The sequence below is a fragment of the Galeopterus variegatus genome, unplaced genomic scaffold, assembly GCF_000696425.1.
Source record: "Galeopterus variegatus unplaced genomic scaffold, G_variegatus-3.0.2 Scaffold419, whole genome shotgun sequence".
Classification (NCBI taxonomy): Eukaryota; Metazoa; Chordata; class Mammalia; order Dermoptera; family Cynocephalidae; genus Galeopterus; species Galeopterus variegatus.
Window position 1 is genome coordinate 323,625 of NW_007726530.1, and position 14,548 is coordinate 338,172.

At 33.9% G+C, this 14,548-nt stretch overlaps 1 protein-coding gene across 7 annotated transcripts in view; it reads right to left on the minus strand.

The window, feature by feature from the left end:
* The window catches only part of RIMS1 (regulating synaptic membrane exocytosis 1), a 481,216-nt gene that overhangs the window by 108,164 nt on the left and 358,504 nt on the right, over positions 1-14,548 (minus strand). For 6 of the 7 annotated variants that reach the window (XM_008568517.1, XM_008568512.1, XM_008568516.1 and 3 more), the window contains one exon: positions 2,068-2,180. In XM_008568517.1, coding sequence (XP_008566739.1) covers positions 2,068-2,180 — 113 coding nt within the window. Of the gene's footprint in view, positions 1-2,067; positions 2,181-7,897; positions 7,970-14,548 lie in introns of all 7 variants that reach the window. The other variant, XM_008568511.1, reaches the window with a different exon arrangement.

Here is a 14,548-nt window from a genome sequence, read left to right on the forward strand (position 1 = left end):
TAAGGCGGTGGCAGACAATTATCCTCATTTAACAAAAGCCCCAAAGTACACATTAACATCATAAAGTACACCAGATCTATTTTATTTATAGAAGGACACTTAGATATAACAATACATGCATGTTGTCACATTTTAAAAAGCTGTGTCTATATAACCCTTAAAATCATATATTTCAGAACCATCAAACAGCCAGAAGTATTTATAGTGTATTTGTGACATTAAGTACCAAAATAAGCCCATCATTGTCATTATCAGTCATTCCCTTCTCTCTACCTTAATTCAATCCTTACAAATTGATGATTTCTCTGAAAGACAACTGTGAATATGAATATCATGAACAGTAACATTGATATTAACAATAAAACATAAACTTTTAAGAAAACAAAATCCCAACATACAATCCAAGCAATTTCATAGAAGCAATTCTTATTTCTACAGAAATAATATACATATAATTTCACTATTTGAGAGTTATATCCAGTACCCATATATACTTTAGAACCCATAGAGTGTTTTACTTGCAACTGGAGGAAATGCAAAGAATTTTAGGAGTACATGACTTTTTGAATATCAATCTTTAGCAAAATAAGGCCAGTAACACTGAGTTTGTAGTTGTTATACACCAAAATTTGTAGTTCTTTTAGTTGTGCAACAGGAGAACATGAATATATTATTTAAATAAACACCAACTTTTATTTTTAAAAAGTAAATTTTAAAACAATTTCACCTGGGTTATTGCTAAATAGAGTTTTAATAACATTAATTGTGAATAATCTTCTCAAAATGTTCCCAGAAAAGAGAAAAGAAAGTTTGTCAAACATATCAATTGATAATTCAATGAATTAATTAGTATTTTAGAAAAGAAAGTCAGAGTTTAACAAAGCATCATATTTACTGATTAACTAAATGAATACCCCTATAGCAACCATGAAAACTAAAGTATGAAATATCAACAAGATGTATAATTTTAAAAAATAAAAATCCAGAGTTATTGTACCAGTATTATTCTATAATTAAGTTGATAACTCTTAAAAATCTACACTAATTTTCTATAATCAAGTATTCTGCCTGGCAAAGTATATCACCTCAGTCTGATATATTGTATTTATTTTCTCAGATATTTAACATTTCTGTGATACATTCAGTAAAGTACTTCAATTAAGTGAGAAAAACTTGTACCCATCACCCTCAATATAGAATGAAATGCAAGTTTACAATGGCAACAAGCATCACTGTTGAAAAAATATTCAAAATGTTAGCCTTTCAGTTGTTTCAAAGGAAGGAAGATTTTCAAAATGTTTTAAATAAGTCCATTTTATACTACACTCCAAATTAGAAATTTTTTCAGCAAATTGCTTAACAAATCCCTGATAAGAAATATGTGATAACAAATACTGATAAGAAATCTTTTCACCTACTGAGAAATAGAATAGCACTTTGGGTCACATGAAGAATACCATGTAGTTTAATGCAATATTTAAATCATCTATCTTAGGTAGAGAATTTAGTTTCTGTTATCAGATCTCCCTCTCATACACTCTTTCTTTCTCTCCAGAAAAATAAAACAATATATAGATGCTTAAAATAAGGGTATTTTGAGCAACATGAACTGTTGGAAAAGACACTAAAATATGTGCCCTCAGCAATTTTTTCATCATAAAACTTATAAAGTTAAAATAAAAAAAAAAACTGTTAAAGCATTCAATATGATCAAATATTTAATTTTTAAAAAATGTTTTAAAAATTAGGTTAAGACTTCCCTCAACACATAAAATACCATATTGTACTGAGGTTTTATTTTCTTCCTATGCTCTGTTTTAAAAAAAGTGTTTCTAGGCCTCCATCAGTTCTGTCACATGACCATCTAAAATTCATTCGTTCACTCACTCACCAAAAACTGAGTATATGTCATGAACCACAATAACTAGATACTGGAAATAAAATCCTAAGAAACTTAAATACTTAGGCTTCAGCATACCACATATAATCAAAATATTAGTCATTTAATAAAAGAGGAGGCTCTCAAATCCAAGATTTTTTGGACAATGATCTCTCTTTATTGGATACCTTGTTCTATACTGCCACTTCTCACTGGCACTTGTGGGAGCTGTCTTCCCCTGCGACTGCTGAACGATGTGTCTGCTGGAGGAGACTGGGTTGGACTTCCCTGTCGGTGCATTCTGTGGGCAAAAAACAGAGCGGGGGATGAAATGATGAAATTCCAGTTATGGCCTGACAAAAATCTTTTCCTTCTTCATGTTATTATTAAAAAAGACATAAACCCACTAACTGGGCCACTGGAAGCAAAATCAAATACTTTTTAAAATAACATGTGCAAAAGGAATATTACAAAAAGGGGCTAAACGAGACAGGGCAATGACCGTCGAACAGTTCTGCATAATGAATTCTTGAACTGTGCAGAATCCCATTCACTTCTATTAACTTTCTATGATCTTGTGCTTTCTGGGTAAGTTATTTTTGGAAATGCTGAAATAAATATATCTAATTACAGCCTTTGGATCTTAACAATATGAATAAATTAGTTAAGAAAGGCTGCTGCCTAAATTGTTACTATTAAATTGATATATACTCTAGAACTGATAAGAATAATTCTAGCTGCAAACTTTTATAAATTACCACTCACTTGTACTTTATCTTTAAATAGGAAAAACCTTGAAAGATACTCAAAATAACCGCAGGACATATGCTATAAAATATATGGGTAAAAGGACTGAAATTAGAAATGAAAATTTGAGAAGCGTGCAGGTACATTCCTACTGCCCAGGATTGAGGTGGACTCCACCTAGAGCTATTCAAACATTTTTTTAAAAAGCTTTAAAACACTCTAAGACTTTGCTGAACACATATGAGAGGTTATTTTTTATTCCTCTTACACTTTTTAAATCAAATACACATTTAATTCCAGATCATTTATTGTAAAGAATTTCACATAATTATTAAAATATTATATATGAATATGCCACAAACAGATGAAAGGACATAACACAGCCAAATTTAATTTTTAATGATGGCTAATCGGCAGGAACTGCAGAATACCACCAGCACAGTGAAGATAGATGCAAGTAGTAGAGGATGTGGGAGAGGTTTAAGTATCACAAAGAAAGGATTAAAAATCATGGTGTCATAATGAGTGAAAGCTTCGAGTGCTCAGGAAGGTACAACACTACATCAACACCTGGAGGTAGGACATGAATGCTGGGCTGGACATTGAATAGCAACCTTGTCAGAAGCGGAGAAGGTGGCGCCGACCCTCCAGGGGCAAGGTGGTGCATAGAACACAGTGTTCTGACACTAGAGTGCTCACTCGACCTTGAGCGAGTGGGATGTTTTCCCCTAATGACTGGCTGATCAGTTGCTCTTGGGGCTGCGTGTCCCCTTCTAGAAAGACATGGTGGGAGAACCCTAAAACATTAGGGCCAAAAAAGATCTTCAGTCAGCAGAATCACATTAACTTTGATACCAACACATCTGTCCAAGGAAAACCTGGTTATTCTTACAAGACAGTGATTTTTAAAGAACCAGAAGACAACTCATCACACAATTATCAAAAGGGAAATCAAATCAAACTGACAGGTTATTACTGCAAATGTGAATTCCATGTGGTTTTAAAAAGGCTAATCTAGGTTGCTCTAACATAATAAACTCTTTTTAGTTCCACAGGGTCAGAGACCTCTGTTTCTTGCTTCTTGTGGAGCTCTATCTCTGGTGCCTAGAACATAGCTGCATAGAAAGCAAGAGCTCAATAAAGATATGTTGACTGAATGAATGAATGTAATTAGAACGAGGACACGGATACTTCACGTACTTGCCTTCAAGAGGAAATACTGTAGAACCCTGTGTATATTTTTACAATGTTCATAATGTTAATCTGCGATAAGCAAGTCTATGCTAAATAGAAAAAAAAAAGGATGCCTTTTAAGTTTAATTTTGGCAGGCCCCCAAATTAATTAATAACATGGAGAATGCTTCATTAATTATACAGCTAGTTAGATACAAATGATTGGTACATGGATAAAAACATTTTGTCTCCGAATAACAATATCTGAAAATAAGTCCATATATTGACAATTATCTTAATATGATGTTTAAAACGATTATGAAGCCAATATCTGAACTAAGAATTAAAAACTGTTGTTTACATATACTTGTTTAAAACAAATACATGCTTTTGCCTTTTTCATTATTTTCGGTATGTACTTTAAATAATAAGCATGATTAAAATACCTACTGTGTATTATTTTGACAGAAGGAATGAAGTAACAACTCATCCCTTAAAGCAATTCTGTAAAATTCACTTATTAAATGATTTAAAATACATGAGAATAAAGAATACATACTGATTGCTAAAAGTACATTAGTGAGTGCTTTATTTAACTTGTATTCAGACTGACAATTTTTTTTTAAATAAAATTATTTTCACAAATAAACTGATTTTGATTCTAGGTACACCCTCCATCTCAGAACAATAAAATGGGAAAGTCAAGTTGTATAGAACAAAAAGGTACAGCTTAGGTCTTTAATAAAGGTGCATTTTATCTTCTGGAGCTATGGATTAATGCTTTGTCAGATCTTAATCCAAACCTTGAAACCTGGACTGTCACCTGAATTTCCAAATTAAAATAAAAAGGAACTGACAATATTCTACATATTTAAACTGTCTACTCATTCTGAATTGACTTTTCACATTAACTCAACTATATAGAATTAATTTATATGGGATGGATTACATGAGTCAATCAGAAAGAATGAGTTTCACCTATTATTCTTTAAAAGCCATTATCATGAGATAAACTTCTAGCAATCCTTGTTTGAAATACACTTTTAAAATGTGACTTGAAAACTGAATCATACAGTTTTACTCTAGTACTGAGAAATTTCACAAATACTGCAATTTCACTAAAACTTTGATTCATTCCTTAATGCAATTCATAAGCACTAAAAGAACACTTTGAACGTTACTTGAAATGTGAATAATTTAGTGGACTTTATGTGGTACCAAACTAAATGGTAAAAGTATAAAAAGCTATTTCAGGGGCAAATAAAGAGCTTACTGGGTGAACATTTTAGAGCTCGAGAATACATGACTTGGTGTTCTCTCCCAAGCCGTGAGGCTTGCAGTGCCTGAAAAAAGCCTGTAGTGTTTGAGGTTGATCATTTAGCACAAGATATTTTTTCTTTGATATAAACTAAAAGTACCTCAATAAAGAAACCAATGTGTAACAAGCCACCAACCAATTTGTCACCAGCCAATCGGTAGGAAGAATGAAAGCACAGACCAAAGGAGAAGCATAGAAAATCACCTTGACTGAGGAAGAGAGAGGAATGTGGCAGCAAGGCTGAATTACAGGAGGGGAAATGGGGAAGAGAGAAAATATAGAACTGGAAAGAAGAGCAAGGTTTTGCAGAGGTAATGGATCGAAATATAGTTTGTTTTAGGCAAGAGGAAAGGAGAATTAATCAAGAAAGTCTGAGGTACAGCAGTGTAAAGGTGAGAAAATCCATGCTGTTGAACCTTGATCTTTTCAAATAAATGGGATGTGCTAAGAATGTAAGGAGATAAGAAGAATGAAAAAGATTGAGAGCAACCATGTTAAAAAATGAAACAGGGGGTGAATAATGAACAAGTAAAATAATAGTAACAAATATTCTTTACTGAGCATCAATACAAGGCCATCAGTACACACCAGGCACTGAGTCTATGCGTGCATGAATGCATATGCATGCATGTATATATGTATATATGTGTGTATATGTGTAATAAAAGAATCCTGAGTGGACTAAAAAGAATACGACTTGAGGAAAACTTTCAATCATGCCCAAATAATTGAAATTGTGTGTGTGGGGGGGGGGAGAAGGTGCTAGGAATGATGGTTGAAGATTGAAAACTTGTCTAAGGAAATTAAAACATTTACAATGATAGTAAAGAAACTGCAGATACCTGAGCTGAGATTAAAGAATGTGAAAACAGAAACATACTCGTATTGTTTCGTTACAGGCTATCTATCTATCTATCTGTCTGTCTGTCTGTCTACCAACCTACCTATCTATCTGCTGGAACTCTGTGCTGCATTTTCTTCCTCAGCATCTAACTCCTTTTTCTACTCAACACTTTTTTCAGTTCCCTGGATCCTTATTCTATTGTAAGTTAAGTTCCCTAGATAGTTAATATCTCCACGGACCATTAGCCAGGAGTAAATTTCACCTCCCTTTTACCCACACCCATTGTCATGTCTCATACCTACTCATTTTGCGGAACTCAACTCAGTGGTAATATCCTCTGGGAAGTGTTCCTTTTTTGCTGCTCCCTATTTTGTTCCTTGATTTTAGCACATAGGTTTGCACATATTTGTTAATTGAACAAATCACTAAATCATACAGATTCTATCTCTACCAAACCTATTGTGATAGCCTTGCTGGTATCTTGCATCTATCCTTGAATCTTTCAATCTACCTTCTAAAACGTTGTCAAAGTGATCTATAATTATGTTTTTCTTGTTTGTTTAAGATAATTTATTATACATATATGTGGGGCACAAAGTTGACTTTCAATAGTTGTATGCAATGGGTGATGACAAGTTAGCTTATTCATAATTACAATATGTAATCATTCTTGTGTCTATTAACCAATTTCTTGTTAATCCCTCCGCCCCCTCCCCTTTTCCACCTCTAGTAACCACAGTTCTTCTGTCTCCTAAAAGTTCAACATATCATTGTCATTTCTTTCTTTCTCTCTCTCTCTGTTGTTTATTTGCTTATTTATGGATTCAGCTCCCACTTAATGAATGAGAACATGCAGTATTTCTCTTTCTGCACCTGGGTTGTTTCATTTAGGATAATTTTCTCCAGGTTCATCCATGATGTTGCAAATAGCAGAATTTCATTCTTTTTTATGGCTGAGTAGTATTCCTTTGCATATATATATATACATATACACACACACTCCACATTTTCCTTATCCAGTCATCCATTGATGGACATTTAGGTTGGTTCCATAGCCTATAATTTTGGAACTCAAAACTGATCAGCTGCCTCCTGTATTTAAAGCACATCAGTGGCTCATGGCTGAATAGAAAAACTGAAATTCTTTAGCATGGCATTAACATGGTATAGTTATGTTATTCATGTAACTTCTCAGGATTTCTATAATTTTATTTTCAGCCCTCTTTCCCATTCTCTGAATCCTATTCATCCCAAACTCAAGAAGGTATTTCAAGTGTCGGTGTTTTTTCACATTGTGCCCTCTCATGGAATACTCTACTCTTCACATCTACCCTTATTTATCTGGGTTTAGCTCAAGTGACATTTGCTTATAAGACACTTCCTAATTTCAAGTTTACCTGAATCTAATCTGAAATGATAATCTTAGATTATCAATTTGCAGAAAAAATATTTTTTCAAGATGGCATTATTCAGATAAATAACAGACACTCAAAATATCTGCATATTCCAGATATTATATTCATTGGTAACATTTAAAATTATCTCAGAATCAAAATATTAATGTCCAAATATGTATGAGGGGAACTTCAAAAAGTTCATGGAAAGATTAATATTCTCCTTAATTCCATTTTCCATGAACTTTTTGAAGTACCATCATATACAGGAATGAGTGTAGATTTAATCCTCACTACTGGACCAGAATGATCCCTAACACAAATACATGAGATTTTTTGTAAACCCTATGATTAAAGGTCTGCCTTCAAATGACCCTTATTTCTTCAATAATACCATTCCTATATAGGGGTAAGTTTATTTAAATCAATGTCTTTAAATATAGCAATGTTTTTAAGAACTGATCATGTACAATGTAAGTGAGGGTACTCCTGAATATATTAGTAAAATGGAAGACGGCAGCACAGCACAACACCAAGCCTACCTTTCTGCATCAGAGGCAGTGCCTTTCCTAGTCTGTTTTTGGATGCTAGATCTTTCAGACTTTCTGGAGTGCCTGTGGAATGAAATGTTAAAGAAATACAAAATATATGATGAATAAAACTACATTAGTATCATATCATGATAAAAGAAACAGAAATGAAAAATGACAACTATCTTACCTAAATGCTTTTGTCAGTCAGTACTTTTCAAAATAAAAAAAATATTAAAATTAAAATAAGAACTGATGCTTTGTGGATGACACAAGTTGCCCAACAGGAGACACAAGAAGCTGACATTTCATTAGTCTTGACAGGTATGCATACAGCAATGATCTAATATGGACCCTTGCTGTGCAACTTGCATCCCCTGATGATTAAACAAATTCAATGGTGAAACGTAATGATGATAAATGAGATGATGGCTTAGGTGCTGAAAGAATACAGAGGGGTGAAGTGCCCTCTACTTTTACAAGTTGAAACTGGGGGCTACAAAGGCTTTTTGCTGCCCCTTTCCCCTGCCAAAATTATAAAGAAAAATACTATAGTGAAAGAAGTTTGACATAAGTGAAAGTATTTAAGTCAACTATTAAAATTACTTTTAAGTTGTCATAAAGATGCTTTTGTAATCACGTAGCATTTTAAAAAGCTAATCATGTAACAAAGCAAAGTATTAACAAAATCCCCAATGTACTCTACTTTCCAAAATTATATATGTACACTGAACATTTGGAACTTGAAATGCATTTTGCCATAGAAATAATGTTAATATACACAGCTTACTTCCCCAAGGCAGCTTACATGTGCTTATACAGCATAAAATGTCTGCACAGCTATACTCACATATTTGAAATAAATAATGTAAAATATTGTGGTCAAGCACCACATATAAAATGTAGAGAAACCATAAGAATGTGTATTTTTATATTGATTATTGAATCTCTACCATTTATGCTTATTTTTCTTTCTTGTTATCCCTTGCAAGAACATTGAAAAAGTTTGGCTTTACTTTTTAATATCATACATCCTAATTAAGTGTCCAGTATATGGCAAGCCCTGCTCAGCATTAGAAACACCCATCCAAGTACAATGCCTGCCTTCACAGGTTATACAGATTCCTGGGGCTGCTCTTCTCTCCTCCTCTCTTCCGCTTTTGCCAGAAACTGGGTTCCTACTATCTTGCCCCTCAAATTCAAGGTTTCACCTGTGTGTTCTTCAGCCCCATTACTGTGACATCCCATTTCAGAGATGAAAAAAGGGAAGAAATAGAAGAGGGAGACATCTCTCGTTTACCATATTCCCTTACTAGTTGGAAAAGAGGGTACTTGGTATATTGAAGGATAATTTTATGTCAGGCACTCACTGAGGGAGGTATGGACTTATCTAAACTCCATGAAACCTTTAAGAAGATGCCATCTCCATTTTACATATGAGGAAATAGGCTCAGGGCAAGGCCACTCAGTCAGAAAACAGCAAAGTTAGGATTAGAATGTAAGTCGTCTTGTTCTCAAGCTGTTTCTGCCATATACTGTCTAGCAAAGAGAGTGGAGGAGGTAGGTTCTGACACAGGCCCAGAAACCATGAGATCTGGTACAAGCCTGAGAAAGCACTAAGGGAAGAATCTCTCTCTAACATTCAGGTACTTATTTTCTTTATTGCTTCTATGGTCAGGACAGGGGTTTGAGGGGTGGTCAGAGAGTAAAGAAGTACATAGCACATGCCTGAAATAAATAGGACATGGTGTTATGGCTGTTAGAAGGGAAGCTTGTTCCTGTAACACAGGGAAGGAAGGCATAAGCACAGTGGGAAGAGGTGAAGAAAGGGGAGCAGACAGGCAGGGTAAGTAATCTGCAGGCCCAGCAGGTATCTGAGCTCAAAATAAAAAGCAATGTATCACTATGGGAAATTCATGCTTGGTCTTAAGGGTGCTCAGGACAACTGCCTAGGAGAGCAAATGCTCCTTTTCTCATTTTCAGCACAGATAAGAGTACAAAGTTTAAGGAAGACCTACAAAAACTCATTGTCATTAAGGGTTTTCAGTCACTCAGACACTCATTCATTCAACAAATACTTGTTGAGCATGTATATGTGCTCAGCAACATTTTAAGTGCTTGGAATATGCCTGTGAACAAAACAAAGATCTCTACTTTCCAGCAATTAACATTTTACTGGTGGAAGACCATATAGGAAACAACAAAAAGAATCTCAAACAAGTGCATTATATAGTATGGGAGAAGGGGATAAATGATAATAACAAGAAAGTAAACCAGGCAAGAAGATACAGAAGTGTGGGGATGGAGTGGGAGTTAGAGGGAGGTGCAGACTTCAGTTTGTTTGTTTGTTTGTTTGTTTATTTATTTATTTTTGGCAGCTGGCAGGTGAGGGGATCCAAACCCTTGATCTTGGTGTTAGAACCATGCCCTAACCAAGTGAGCTAACTGGCCAGCCCACATTTTAATTATAAGTAGTAAAGTCAGGGAAGGATTAATTGAGATGGTGATGTTTTAGAAAAGGCTAAAGGGCTAAAGGGTGAGGGGTGAGGGAGTTAGCCATGTATATATCTATGGAAAGAGTATCCCAAGTAAAGAAAACAGCAAGTACCTAGGAATGGTACATTCAAGGAACAGAAAGGAGGCCAGTACAGTAGGAATTCAGGAGATGAGTCAGATGAGAAGAGTTTGGGGGAGAGTGCAGAGAGGCTGTGTAGAATTTGGTGTGCTTTTCTATCTCTGCACAATAAAAGGGTTATAGGCATGTTTTAGAACTTGCCTGCCTGTGTTTCTTCCTATCCCATCTTCCATCAATCTTTCTAGACTCAACTGAGATTTCACTTCCTCTGTGAAACTTTCAAACTCTTCCTCCTCTTCTCACCTCCTAAAACTTAATGGATTCACACACTAGATTATAACAGTAATTGATGATGACGATGACAATGATAATACTCATAATATTAACATTTCCTAAGAACTTTCTCTGTGCTAACACGATCACTTTATCTGCATCATGTCATCTAATTTTCTTGCCAATCCAAAGAGGTATGTACTATTCTTTTATCCTTTTCATAATAAGTATATCAAGGTTTAAAGACATTAAATAATTTGCTCTAGCTCACACAGTCATTAAATGTCAAGCCAGGATGTGAACTGAGAGTCCATAATCTCGATAACAGTAATCGCATTGCATCTCTGGTATAAATGACACTGGAGCATAGTGTCTAGAAGTATGGACTCTAGTGTCAAACTGGGTTTAATCTCAGCTTTTTTTCTGGTTAGTTGGGTGACTTTCAACAAGTTACTTAACCTCTCTGTTCTGCAGTCATTTTCCACCTACAAAATGCAATAATAATACCACCACCCCACAGGTTTGCCAATTTTAACCATTTCAATATTACTTAATATTTTTATTGCAGTATTTGTAGTTCTTGTAGTATTACATAGAAGTAGGATTTATAGTAGTTTCAGCATCACTTAGGACTAGCAAGTGGTTAAGTGCTATAAAAGTATTGCTTGAAGGCAAAGACTCTTTTTCATCTATAAAAGTATAAATTCAGAGCCAGTGCTCCATAGCTGCATGATAAATATTCATGCAGAGAGGTTCATAATCTAACCTTTTGTTTTGTTTTCAATCTTCTTGTTAAGAATGCCCTTTTTTTCCTCTTCAGATAACAATGAAACTTACTTTCACAGAAGATTCCTGTAGATTCCTACAAAGAATATGCCTGGATAATTCTTCTAACTACTTAAAAGAATTCACAAATTGAGTTAAAATGATACACAATTGTAATAATTTAGTGTAAAACAACAGATAATAGAAAATTCTAACATCTTTTCTATTTCAAATCCTCAATAGAGCTATAAATATTGTATATTTTAACACAGCTATTTCCCAGAATAAATAGAGACTTAATATATGTAAGATGGGAAAGGTTAGAAAAATCCATTTGTATTGATTTGCTATTGAAACTATTTATCATGCAATCTCAAAATGAATCACAGTGAAATTACCTACCTTCTGCCTTACACTACTCTAAGTTCCTTGTGGTCAGGAACTGTGTCTGTTTGGGCTATCACTGTAACATCAACACCTAGCACGTGGTAGATGCTCAATAAGTATTTGTTGATTGGATGGTTAAAAAATAATATTTTAAATATCATCATATAATTTGAGAGCCTAAAAATTACAATGAGCAAAAAACTACCTAAGGCTACAAAATCCAGTTTACAGCATTATTTTGGGGGCTTCATCAAAAATAAAAACCATAAATAAAAATGCCCTCTGGTTTACTGCCTAAAGCATAATGAACTGTCAGTCATTAACATGGGCCTAGTGTGTTTTATCATGATGCAACAAGAAAGCAAGTCTCAAATTTAGAGTCTTATGGAACATTAGAATTCAGCGAGTACATTTACAACTAGCTAAATTTACAGATGAGAAAATTGAGCCCAGAAAAGTGTTACACTAGCTTTCTATATACGTGGCAACCGCTATGAATTCTGGAAGTGGAAAAGTATGTGATTTGTTTATTCCAGAAATATTGTCAATGGAGAAAGAACATTCATTCACTTTAAATTAAAAGAAACAATTTCATATTCTTGGTCAAGAAATCTTTTACACAAGTAGCTGCAATCCAGGTAACAGGTATGGGAAATTATACAAAAATGGTTCTTTGCAAAAGAAATTAGAGCTACATTGGCAGAACAACTCAGGAATCAAGTCTTAAAAGAGTGGGATATTTACTTATTTTAATTATTTAAAGTCCTGAAGATAGGGTTATTTTATCAAGTATTTTTAGTATTTGAGTTATATACTAATAAATATGTGTGTGTATGTGTGTGTATATATACATATATATATACGTAAAACCATTCTCAATTCAAATGTTGGGAGTCAGTAACTTCAAGCTAATGAAGTTTTAAAATACATCTCAAAATGCACCCAATAAGAATATCGGATTTTCTTGAATGAAGTGTTTACCAAATAGTTTAAATTTCAATTTACACTGGCCTTTTATACTTAAGGATTATAAACTCAGAACCTTAATGCTCCAGGGGCATGTTAAAACACATTTCTTTTCTAAATGGCTACTCACAAATTAGCTATAACTAGATCTAAGTTTTATTAAGACTCATAGAACTATATACAAGTAGGTTCATAAAAATTAATTTTTAGGGCCGGCCCAGTGGTGCACTGCTACAGTGCGCCACTTGGGAGCGTGGCGGCGCTCCCGCCGAGGGTTCGGATCCCACATACAGACCGGTTCCCGCTCACTGGCTGAGCGAGGTGCGGGTGCAACACCAAGGGTTGCGTTCCCGTTGCCGGTCCCGGTCCGGTACGGGCGCGACACTGAGGGTTGCGATCCGTTGCCGGACACGAAAAAAGACAAAAAGGAAAAAAAAATTAATTTTTATGTATTAAAATAATGACACTTACAAAGAGATATTCTGTTATTGGAATGATGATTTTTATAAGTCAACATTTTTAAGAATTAAACAGCAAGAAAATTTTCACTACAATTTTAAAGTCAGAAACATTCCCTGGGATTCCAAATTTATGTATTTTTTCAACATTGTTTTAAATGTCCTACAACTTCTCAAAAATATTTCTAGATCTAGATAAACCTACCTCCGTGTTAATTCCAAATAATTGTATGGTACCACTTGAGATAACACCAAGAATGCTTACTATTGAAATTAGATTACAGAGAAATGATTTATTAAAAAATGTGTACATGCCTGTCTGTGCACACATTTATGCTGTGGGAAATAAGAGGGCAACTAAATGCTTTTGAACTCATTTAAACTTACTAGAGAACTCTCTAGAACAAAACTTTACTTTTTGTATTACAATGTTATTTTCAAAATAATCAAATATGGCCTTGATACAAACCATCCAAAGGCTAATTGTATAAACTGTCATTGATTTTAGGAAATTTTCCTGGCCACCAGTGTCCTAGGACAAAAGTCACCTAATGTGCAAATCCTTCCTGTATTCTCTATATTCAAATGTGATGCCATGTACACTTCTTTTAGAAATTTGTAGAAATTTCTGAATAAGTAAATGAAACTGATGAGAGGTAAAATGTAAGTTTTCATTAAGTTCAGCCATGTAGTTGATATGGTTACCTATGAATTTAGCATTAGTTGATGTAGAAATTTCTCTTCACTTTTACAGGCACATATTATTCCTATATTTTAAATATAGTTTATTGTAAGTAATTTCCTATTCTCTATAGTAATAAATAATTGTATCAATCCATTTAAAATGTATTTCTTTTGGTTGAATATAGGACTTATTTACAAATAAGTCATCAAAAAAAAAGCAAAACATATATATAAAATTATGTATTTAATAAGAGTTTCATTTAATAATCTTATATACAAGGATCATTTCTGCTCCTAAAATTTATCCTTACAGTTATATACACAATTTAGGAAATCAAATAACAATTAATATACCATTAAATGAAGCTAATGATATTCATGTACATAAGAACTGAACCTATTATTTGTAATTCCATTTTGCTTCATCAATGCCCAGATCAACTTAAATTTATATTCAATACAAAGACCAACATATTTAATTGTTCTATGTTCAGTCATTACATAAGATGGAATACACTATTTTATTTGGAATAAATTCAAAGGCTTTCTAGAATT